We start from the raw sequence: 12,427 nt of genomic DNA, 5'->3' as shown, positions 1-12,427 counted from the left end.
AGCTTATTTTTATATAAATTGAAAATTTTTTACTAAAATTTTTGACTCGGATCGATCTACCATTCTTTGATAGTGACCCCCCTTTAAAACATGAAATGGTTAAAATCATATAGGGAAGCTTAGTCCTCACATCTAACAAAGATAAAACCTATAATTAAACATAGATGTTGACATGTAGCCATAGATAGTAAGCAACATATATAGGGTCAGTAGTATACATGGTTAAATATCATTCTAATAATAGGATAATTCCCAAATAATGGACCATATCTCTAACAAAAAAAATAGTGACTTGTTAGAAAACATAGGTTATAATGGTTACAAAATCTATTAAATGGAGATATCAATACTCATGACCAAAAAAAAAAAAAAAAAAACTAAGTCCATAACCATCTGGTAGGCACCAACCAGTCAAAAAAAATCAACCACCTTCTATACCCTTCATCAATATCTCTCTCAAAATAATAAAAAAATCTCTTCATTCTTCTTTACAAAATTCCAAGAAAATACATTTTAATTTTGTTGATTAGTTTTTTAGTCTAAGGTTTAAAATCAAATAATTAAATCTAGCTAGTAGATTAATGATGGAGATTATACAGCCTAATAGCCTGCAGTTACAAAACATGTTGCAGAATTCCGTCCAGTCGGTTAAATGGACTTATAGTCTTTTTTGGCAATTTTGTCCAAAACAAGGGTACGTATGTCTTTCTTTTCTAATTGTCTCGATTGAATCGTATTGATTTAGATGTTTTGAGTTCTGAATTGCAAAAAGTTGATTTTTAAAATATATGTTTTTTTTTCATGTCAACATTTTTCCTATTTTAAATAATAGAGAATTCAGATATTTTGAGTTTTGAATTTGAGAAGTCAATTTTGAAATATATATTTTGGAAAATATGATTGATTCCTTAAAAAGTTTGCGCCTTTATCAACAATTGTCTTATATTAAAATAATGAAGCATTCAGAATTTAGGTGTTTTGAGTTCTGAGTTAAGACAGATAATTATTTTTGAAAATTATGCATCTCACTCTATAGATATTTGTTTATCTCTAAATTTTATGAACTCTTGAATCTATTAAGATTCTTTCCCTTTGTTTAATATCAAGAATCATGTATTACGTACATAATATTAGAAGATTCAGAATTTAAACGTGATGAGTACTCAGCTAACTCATGATTCTTAAAAGTATATATACTTATTTTTATTTACAAACTCGTAAACTCATGATTGGATCTGTCACTATCGACATTCTTAATAATAATAATATATTGTTTGATATATAGGGTGTTAGTGTGGAGAGATGGATATTATAATGGAGCTATAAAGACAAGGAAAACTGTGCAGCCAATGGAAGTTACTGCTGAAGAAGCTTATCTTCATAGAAGCCAACAACTTAGAGAACTTTATGATTCACTTTCTGCCGGCGACTCGAATCCGCCGACGAGAAGGCCGTCGGCAGCCTTGTCGCCGGAGGATTTGACAGAATCCGAGTGGTTTTATCTCATGTGTGTTTCTTTCTCTTTTCCTCCACCTATTGGGTAAGTTATCGTCCACCTGAATTTAACATCTATATACTGACAATATATTTTATTACATACAAAGTTTAACTTTTTTAATAAAGAAATATTTTTTGAAATTTAAGGATGATGTAGAAAAACTATCATGTTATACTCTTTGTTCATTTTTATTTGTCCACTACTTTATTTTGTCACTTTTAACATATTAAGAAAAAATAATTTGCTTATTTATATTTTACTCTTAGCATTAATTAATTATTCTCCAAATCATTTTTCAAGAACTAATACTAAACATCAACTAATGGGGTAGTACAGTAAAATACCCATGTCCATTATTATTTTCTTAACGGGTGTGTCAAGTCGAAACATTACAAATAAAAGTGAATGGAGGGAGTATATTACTCCATCCGTCCATCTTTACTTCTCCATATTTGATTTGACACATTCCTTAAGAAACAATAAATGAAAGGGTAATTTTAATTTACTATATCTCCCAAATTAATTATAAGTAATATGAATGTTGGAAAATATTTAATAATAAGGGTAAAATAGACATAAAATGAGAACTTATCTCTTGATTTTAAAATTGAACAAGTAAAGTTGGATAATTATTTTTAGTATAATGAACAAATAAAATGAACTATAAACAGGTAAAAATAAGAAGAAACACTTCTAAAAATGTGTTGAGTTAAATATGAACGAGTAAATATGAATGAAGTAGTAATGGGAGAGTGAATGAGGGTTGTTACATCGAAATAAAAGCAAGAATACACAAAAGAAGCAACTTCAACTGTGACCTCCCTGAGTCTTTGATTAATGAGAGACCATATATTCATAGAAAATTTAACTCTTACAAGTCACTGTTAGCTATAGATTAAATTAAATGTGCTGATAAAATAAGTTAATTAATATGGTAACTTCAATGCTTACTCTTATCCTTGTTGATGGTCTAATAAATATTGATGTATATATATTAATAAATAATGGGTTGCTTATTACTTTAGGAATAGTGGGGACATATTAAAAAATTGTTACTTATTGAAATCTAGAATGAAATGTTTGTACCAATTTTTTGACGTATGGTTACTTCATTAAATATAGTAAGTAGTTATTATTTCAGTAAGTCACCTTCTTTTATTGAAGATTTCTAGATTAATTTGTCATATGATTACTCCATAAATAGTTATCATCGAAGAAAATTAAAATGAGAATTAGTTTGGTACATCATCCACATCAAGTAACAAGATAATTGACTACTTCATCCACCTCTAACAAGAATTAAAATGAGAATTAGTTTGTTAAATCATTTTAAAAATTTAACTAATGTTATTTAAAAATAAATTGATAAAGAAATAGTATCATATGACATTGCCTCTGATCTTTTGTTTTCATAAAAAAAGATTACCAGGCAAGGCTTATTCAAAGAAACATCACATATGGATAATGGGAGCAAATGAGGTTGACAGCAAAGTCTTCTGTAGAGCTATTCTTGCTAAGGTATTAATCACTACCATCTTTTAATTTCTATGTTTTACCTCTACGAAATAAAAGGATGGTATATATACACGTTATCCTCCTCAAATGGAATTTTACTGGTCATTGAATATGTTATTGTTGGTATACTCTTGAGTGAAGAATATATAGGATATAGAAAATTTTATTTTCATCAATCATTTCACGTGACTCCTAATTATTCATAATCATGAATCACGCATGAGAGTTTTTTTTAACTCCTTTTATTTTAATTTCTATGATATAAATTATAACCTGACTCAATATTTTATATAACATTTAAATAAAAATCAGAATTATAATATTTGTGTGATTATGCAAAACTTTTGAAATTTGTGATTAAAAAATGACATAAATACATGTAGCTATGTTATAGATAAATTAAATGTTTCTAAATATATAAAAATGTCTCACTATTTTACCAGAATAAGAAAATAATATCACACAGAATCAAACAAAATGACATAAAAGATTTCATAGTCTGCTCGTGAACATTTCTTTACACGTGATTGAAATTACTATAAAATTGTGCCCTAAATAAAACTGTTGCTTTTCTGTCTTAATTTATATGACTTGTTTTTATTTTTAGTTAATTAGTTTTAAAAGAATAATATATTTTTATATTTAGTAATAATTTAATTTTAAAATATTTATTTTTTTAATTCTTAATAAAATGATTTTGTCACACAAATATATATAACTTATTCTAGATCACAAATTTTAATTTTTTTTCTTTCTTAAATTTTATGTCAAGTCAAACTAAATTATTGACATGAAGAGAATAGTAGTTTTTTTTTTTTCTTGTCATCTATTCGTTGAAATCAGTTCAATTATCTGACTCTTTTCTTTTTGTTTTATCCATGGAACACTGACATGCCTATTATATAGAGTGCCCGCATACAGGTAATAAACTTTACCTGCAGACCCTTTGACTTATTAATTTCCAATTATTGTGAGAAATACTTTACTTGTGTACTCCGTTTCAATTCGTTCGATAATTTTAATTTGATATAAAATTTAAGAAAGTTAAAAAAAATAAAAATTAATTGAGTTCAAAATGTTGCAGACTGTCGTTTGTATTCCTCTCTTGGACGGTGTAGTGGAACTGGGAACTACAGAAAGGGTAAAAACGTAAAATAAGTTCTCAAATATATCTACATTATATTAATACACTTTGTAGTAATTTAAATTATATACATTATAAGTATATATATATAATGTTTATATTATCAATATATATAATTTAATCGATCGAAGAATATATTGTACATGATACACAACATAGGTTCAAGAAGACATTGGATTCATACATCATGTAAAAAGCTTCTTCAATGAGCAACAACAAGCTCAGCCACCAAAGCCAGCTTTATCTGAGCACTCCACTTCGGATCCCGCCGCCTTTTCGGAGCCACAGTTTTACTCCAGCAATACTCTGTCATCCGATGGTATTTGTCCAGCGGATCAAGACGGTAGAATTGCTGGAGAAGAAGAAAATGAGGATGAGGACGAGGATGAGGATGAGGATGAGGATGACGAAGAAGAAAATGATGAAGTTGAATTAGACTCGGATGGTATAGCAATTCAAAGTGTTGCTGGGGCGGCTAATCCTATAGCGGCTGAGGCTAGTGAGGTCATGCAGCTTGATATGTCTGAAACTATACGGCTCGGCTCGCCGGATGATGGCTCTAATAATATGGATACTGATTTATATTTGGATGGTATTAGCCAAGCTGGAAATACGGCTGACTCTTTCAAAGCTGAGACTGCAATTAGTTGGGCTAACTTCCAAGACCTTCAACATTTAACAGGTACTATTATTTCATCCGTTTCAATTTAAGTGTTTAGTCTATTTCAAAATAATATTTTTTAAAATTAAATTTGGATCTCTCATTAATCTAACACTTGCTATACTTAACATCATAAAATTTAAAAATCATTTAGTATATTACACAACACACTATTATAACAAAAGACAGGAAAATCAGCCCCCTTCCATATATCTCATAATGTATTTTACGTTGTTAAAAACTAAATTTACATGAGATGTGTAATGCATAGCTAAAAAAAATGACAATCACTATCTGAATGATTAAACAAAATTACCAACTAATGAATCAAACACTCACCATTTTTTGTTCTTAAATATAATTGGGTCCAAAGAAGATTGTATTAGGATAAGAAAATAGAAGTAGTGAGGATCAAACCACAGATGCCAGGGACTTAAATGACCATACTTATCACTGGACTATCAACCCTTATTGTGACTAAGAATGTTCATCTTTTAATATATTCATATAAGAGTGAATATTTTATATTTAATTTTTACTAGTAAGAAGTTGTTTTCGAGCTAGGTTCCCAGTTGGCATTAAACAAGCTCCATTGAAAGAAGGAAAAAAATAAAAGATATTTGTACTTGATAAGACAGAGAAGTCAAATATTTGTCTGGTGAGAATTCTAAGGGAATTTATTTTTTATTCGCTAACATATTAAAATTGAGTTAAACTTTTAAATGCTTATGATATAAAATATTTCTTACACTATAATTTGTTCATAATGAGATTAATAACTATGAAAATAAGGTAAATTACCTTCTACCATGTGTTAAAATAGATCGACAGTATATTTTGAAATAGTATGATCATTTCATCTTAAAACTTATGTTAACAAATATATTCCTTCTTCTAGGTACAGTAAATTCATTAAATCAACTTTTTTTTAAGCTAAATACTCCCTCCGTCCCTATTTACTTGTCTATATTTCCTTTTTTAGTTGTCCCTATTTAGTTGTCCATTTTGACAAATCAAGAAAGGACAACAAATTTTTTCCTATTATACCCTTATTTACACTTTTTGAAAATTGTAAAAGTGTATGTTGTTTCCCTCCAATTTATTTCACTTTAATTCAAATAAGTGGTTGTAATTTTAAAGTGAAAAGTTGTCATAAGGGTAAAATTGTAACTTCACTGTGCTAATCATTGTTGTCTTAATTTGTGTGTCATTTCTAAAGTGGACAACTAAAAAGGGACGGAGGGAGTAAGATTTAAACGTCAAATATCACCAACATATATAACGTCTTAGTAAATTGTACTACGATAATTCAATATTTAAAAATTCAAGTTTTTTTTTTAATTAAATGCAGGTGTCCCTAGTTATGATGAATTATCACAAGAAGATGCACATTATTCTCAAACAGTTTCAGCTGTACTTGAACACCTCTCAAACACAAGTTCCAAATTTGCCTCTTCTACTACCATAATGGGCTCTATTTCTCCTGATTCAGCCCAATCCGCCTTCACATTATGGCCTATCATTTGTAGCCCAAATCCCTCCCACTGCTGTCGCCACGACAGCGGCAACGGCAGTGGGACCAGCTCCCAGTGGCTGCTCAAAAGCATACTCTTCACTGTCCCATTTCTCCACACTACTAAAAAATTACACCAATTACCAGAAGCTCTTTCTCCAAAGTCACGAGACGCTGCGCCCGATTCTTCAGCCGCAGCGTCTCGATTCCGCAAAGGATGTACGATAAATAGTAGTACACAACAAGAAGAGACGAGCGGGAATCATGTACTAGCGGAACGACGTCGTAGAGAGAAGCTGAATGAGCGTTTTATAATTTTAAGGTCCTTAGTACCGTTCGTTACGAAAATGGATAAAGCATCGATACTTGGTGATACAATAGAGTATGTGAAGCAGTTACGTAAGAAAGTTCAGGATCTTGAAGCGCGTGATCGTCACGCGGAAACCACAAAAAATGCAGGTATATTTTATTTTTTACTACACGTTGATAATTGGACTGATTGAACTGAGTTTAGATCGATCAAGTGGACTAAATTAATAAATGGTTGAGTTAATTATCAATCCAATCTTGAACAAATTGGATAGATTGTAGTTTCATGAGCTAATTTGTTTAGCATTATCATTTGTTAGTTAACAAAATAATAGTGTCCTAAATAATATTTCACACAAACATATTATTCAAAGAAAAATTTCTAAATTAATAGTAATAGGTTACTTGCCATTTTATCAAATTATCATCAATTACTATATTTATCAAGAGATATACATATAATGGGTGGTTTATAGTTCCTCGTTAGAGAGGAGTTATTCAGGTATAAAAATTGGTTATAATTTAATATATTGTTTTATTACAAAAACGAGGAAAAGTAACTACATAAAATCGAGCATAAGTTACACATTGTTTGGTTGATCTTTTTTTTTCCATATAAAACATAACATTTTTAATGCTCTACAACATGCATGAAGGTCATATTTAATTTATGTCATAGAACATGAAATAACTAATGTTTGCATAACTTTAACTGATATTAAATTTTTTACGTGATAAATAGATGAAAAGAGTGGTACAACAATAGTGAAGGCATTTCCGGGGAAGGGTAAGAGGAGAATGAAGAGTACGGTGGAGGGAAGTATAGGCAGAGCACCGGCAAAGATAACAGTGTCTCCGCCTATGGATGAGGAAGTTTTGCAAGTGGAAGTCTCAATCATCGAAAACGATGCATTGGTGGAGCTCCGGTGTCCGTACAAAGAAGGGTTGTTGTTAGATGTAATGCAAATGCTAAGGGAACTTAAAGTGGAAGTTGTAGCAATCCAATCATCTCTTAATACTGGCCTCTTATTGGCTGAGTTAAGAGCTAAGGTATGACAAAAATAATTTAAGTACATTATTTGGATGACCTTTTTTTTTTATAATTTTGACAATAATAAAAATTAATAGAAACAGAAGCGAAGCAAATTTAGAATTTGAATTTTATAAATTTTGAATTCTTAACAACTTTGTATTTTGGTACAAAATGAGGCGATCTACTATATCTTAATACGTATCAGTACAATAGAGTGGCAGAGCATTAAGTTGTTGCCAGTATCTGGGGAGGAGGATGGGGTTGATTACAATATTTACTAATATTATATATACTTAGCTTTATTTGCTAGCAAAAAGAATTTCTGCTTTATCTGCTTCTAGATTCTCCCAACTGCGGACAATGAAGGACCTACTCATAACAAAAAGTATTAGTAATACTGATATTAAAAGCTTGACTAAACAGATTATAACTCTTTTTTGTTATTTGTTTTGCAGGTAAAAGAAGACATATATGGAAGGAAAGCAAGCATTTTGGAAGTGAAAAAGTCAATACATCAGATAATCCCTAGAGCTAATTAAATTGATCTAATACCTCTCACTTTGTCCCAAAAAGTTTAATCTATAATTTGCTCAGCTCCTTCAAACCAAACAATTAGGCACCAAATAATATTATAAATGCAACTCTAGTGAGTCATGTGTGACTTAGCTTGGACAAGTTGGATAAGACAATTTTTTGGGTCACACTAAGAGAGATTATATATAGAGTTAAATAAAATAAGAAAATGATGGAAATTTATAAGTAGCTAGTAATTAATTTAGTATGAAAAGTATAATTGTCTACGTACAACCTTAACTATGCAATTATGAGTGATACATATGAATATACTATCTTTTTTAGTTTATATTACCAATGTAATTCCCAATTCACTGTTTTTTTTTTTATTTATAGGTTTTTATTGACATGTAAAAACATGCAATTATTACTCGTATTTAGCTAGAGAAAGAATGTCTGAAAAATCTGTTTTCCATTTTCAAAAGTGTTCTAAAGCTTCATTCTACATTGTTTATCATATATCAAGCGTCATGAAGAAATTAAAAAGGAAAATATTTACATTATTTGAAAACGTCAAGATTTTTACTCCTTGGTCAGAAACAAAAGAAACTGGTAGCAAATCAAACAAGATAATGTAGATAGACACCTTAATTCGTCTTCACTGTATCGTAGCTATACTCAATGCTAACGCCTAACGTGACACATAAATTTAATTTTGGAGGTGTCTAAATGATCATTTTGTAAGTTGGAGTGTGTTCAACTGACACTGTAAAGACAGGTTAAAGTGTTTGGATACACATCCTCAAAATTGTGGAGTGTTTAATTAGTTGTTAGTTGAGGCTATTGAAGAGTGAAACCATCATCTCAGCCAAAAACTTAAGTTATTAAGTTATTAGAGATAGCAAACGTTTATTATTTTGGTGTATTTAATTTCCACATGCCCCATCACGCGCATTCCTAATTTTTTTTTACGAGTTAAGCACATGAAAGTTTTTACGACTCGTTTTGATCCATTTGCTTGAAAAAAATGCCTTTAGGCTTCGGTCTCAAACTTTTTGCTTGCACTTAAAAATGGAAGAGAGGATGGAGTAATGAAGAAAAAATTACATAGATGAAAATAGAAACCTTATCAATAACATGAAAATCCAAATAATCAATCAATGATTTCTAAAATTTCATGATAGTGATTAGTGGGTGATTAGTGGTGAAGTGAATGGATAACTAAAATTAAAATAACAAATCATCGATTACTAAGATTTTCCATATTACGAGTTAAGCACGTGAAAAATCTTTTTGATAGTAGATAACGATGAGATTCAATTTCAGGACTTCTATCTGCTCTGATATCACATTGAAATGTGTGTACACTTTAGATGAGATAATCACACCGCACGTCTTAGATATATTGTCCTACTATGTATATATGGTCCACATACTACTAGCTTAAATTTTCTTTGCGCGCAGACGCTAAATTAAAATGTCTATTCATGTATTATGCTTTTTATGCGGATTGCATGCATGCATAGTCCGCAAAGTACGATGCAATTAACAGTAAAGTAAATAAGTAACGTCAAGGCAAATAGTGATTCGATGTTGATTATTTCCAATAATTGAATAAATGCACAGCTAGAGTATCTTTGGAGGATAGTGCAAAATCAAATAATTATTTTGTCATTAATGCCAAAGAAGTTCGATGTCATTTTCAAATAAATGGAGCCTATCATATCTATAACTCAGACAAAACGTTATTTTTCCTCCAAGCAGTCCATGTCCATGCCTTTTTGGACTTCACTTTGAAGCTTCTTTCTCCCCACCTAGTGGGATTTCACTGGGTATGTTGTTGTTGTTGTTGTTGTTTGGAGCTTCTTTCAACTAAATGAATTGGGAAAAAGGACAAATATACTCCCGAATTTTTGAAAATGGTATGTCAATACTCTTCGTCATACTTTTCGTTCATCAAAGCCCTTGCCGTCCAATAATCAGTACACATTTACCCCTCCCACTAACGGAGCACTTATTGTGTACACGTGGCGCAATCCTACACCACAATCCGAGTTGACCAATTTTTTAACCCAAATTTCAAAACCTACCCATAACTCATTTAACTCACCCGATTTACCCACAAATAAACTCTCTAAAATTCTAAAGAAGAATGAAAATCCTTATTGAATTCATCAAGACCCTGATAGTATCCTTATGAACATTAACATCATTTTTAATCTTCTTCGCATTTTGATAATCCACATACGACACCACCGGCAACGGGCGGTGGAGGTGGCGGTGGAGGCCGATACCCACCCCATCCATAATTAATGTGAGGATTATTCTAATTTTGATAGATTACAGATCTAGTACCATACTGGATTGACTGAAATTAAAATGGTAATTTGAATTGGAAGGAGGAGTTAGTAAAGGATAAGGGTTTCGGGAAGGGGAAAGTGTTGTAGAAGCTGCAGGTAAGGAGTAGGTTGGGTGGGGAGGTGGTGGGGGAGGGAAGGAAAGGGCGGAGCAATAGCAGAAGACAACGGCGGCAGCAACGGAAGAGGAGGATGATGGAGGTGATGATTTAGATACCTTTTACTCCATGAAATTCCCATGTTTTCTTCGTTGCAGGAACCAGAGGAACAGTAGGAGATGAATTTTGAAGAAAGCAACAGAAGAATTAGAGAAGAAGAATTACAGAAAAGAATAATGGAAAATGTGGGACCCATGTTGTTAAGGAAAAGTGATTAGTATGTTAAGTTGTTGAAAAAATAATTTCAAAAATTAAGTTTTACAAAAACAATTGATTAATTAATAGGAGTATTACAATAAAATTTTTTATTATAATCATATTTTTTAAAACGCGTGTAAAGTTTAACATAAATAAATAAACTTTAGGATTTTAAAGAGTTTATTTGTGGGTAAATTAGGTGGGTTAATTGGGCTATGGGCGGGTTTTTGAAATTTGGGTAAAAAAATTGGTCAACCGGGTTGTGGCATAGGATTGCGACACGTGTACACAATCAGTGCTCCGTTAGTGGGAGGGGTAAATGTGTACTGATTATTGGACGGCAAGGACTTTGATGGACGAAAAGTATGACGAAGGACATTGACATACCATTTTCAAAAGTTCGGGGGTATATTTGTCCTTTTTCCCAAATGAATTTAACTAGTGCCGATAAAAAAATTAGAGTAGCATTTTTGTTTATGTGCATATTAATTTATTGTCACAAAGAGGTCGTTTGATTGGGAATAAGTTATCCTGAAATATACTATATCTCAGGATAAGTTATCACACTATATATATGAGATAACTTATCATGCACATCACTAAAGTATAAATGGTGGGATAAATAGTTTCATGACTATTTAATTCCTCCAACCAAACGCAGAATAAAATAATCCTATATTTTCTGAGATTGTTATACATTATACCTCACACCAAACAGACTCCTAAAAGTTATTTTTGTTGTTTTAAATTAATACTTGACAAAAATGTGTTTTAGGTTTCTGATGACTCAAGATTTTTGCTTGCACTTAATTATATTTGAAGAGAGGTGGGAGAAATGAAGAAAGAATTAGAAGGTGAAAGTGAATGGATATACGGTTAAGGATATTAAGATTTTGTTATATAACTTGATCATTCAAATTCATTAAAATAATTAATGAAATTCAAAAATAAACACATTTTATGATTAAAGTTCAGAACTAAAAAAAATAAATACGCTTTAATAGCTAAAATTTGAATAAATAAAATTCAATTTTTTATTAAGTGCAAAAAATAATGTATTGTTTCTTTTTGCTCATCATTTCTCCATTTTTGATAGCTCACGCCTCACCGACCTCATCGTCTTACCTTTTTGTCTCATTCATCAAGACATCCTTTTCTATCTTTCGATTTCATTGACAATGCCAACTACTTCTTTCGTTTTCATTTATTTGTCTAATTTTAATTTGTCACGAAATCTAAGATAGTAGAAAAAGATTTTTGATCAATCGTATGGTCTTAAATTAAAGATATGTATTAAGTACCAAAATATCATTTATTCATATGATCTTAAACATGTCATATGGGAAATTAAAACTAAAGTGTAGTGAAAAATAGAAAAAAGTACTCTTTTTGAACGGACTAAAAAGATAAAAGAAATAAATTAAAATGGAAAGAATATAAGTTGGCTAAGATACTACTGGGTAAACACAATTCCTGGTTGAAAAATATTTTGGAGATTGTTGTTTGGCCAACAACCAGCAGTCAAATG

General features: G+C 30.7%; 1 protein-coding gene across 1 annotated transcript; it reads left to right on the top strand.

Annotated features, from left to right (window-relative positions):
* Nucleotides 1-401: 401 nt before the first annotated feature.
* On the top strand, nucleotides 402-8,614 carry LOC125871492 (transcription factor BHLH42). The gene is made up of 9 exons (XM_049552095.1): nucleotides 402-694; nucleotides 1,286-1,540; nucleotides 2,920-3,016; nucleotides 3,920-3,934; nucleotides 4,098-4,154; nucleotides 4,317-4,839; nucleotides 6,170-6,790; nucleotides 7,383-7,690; nucleotides 8,129-8,614. Exons 1-9 carry the CDS (start codon nucleotides 582-584, stop codon nucleotides 8,210-8,212), a joined length of 2,073 nt encoding a protein of 690 aa, XP_049408052.1. The 5' UTR covers nucleotides 402-581; the 3' UTR covers nucleotides 8,213-8,614.
* The last annotated feature ends 3,813 nt before the right edge of the window (nucleotides 8,615-12,427 follow it).

This window comes from Solanum stenotomum, chromosome 7, assembly GCF_019186545.1.
Source record: "Solanum stenotomum isolate F172 chromosome 7, ASM1918654v1, whole genome shotgun sequence".
Taxonomy (NCBI): Eukaryota; Viridiplantae; Streptophyta; class Magnoliopsida; order Solanales; family Solanaceae; genus Solanum; species Solanum stenotomum.
The sequence above is the reverse complement of the archived record's forward strand: the minus strand, read 5'-3'. Positions and strand labels throughout refer to the sequence as shown.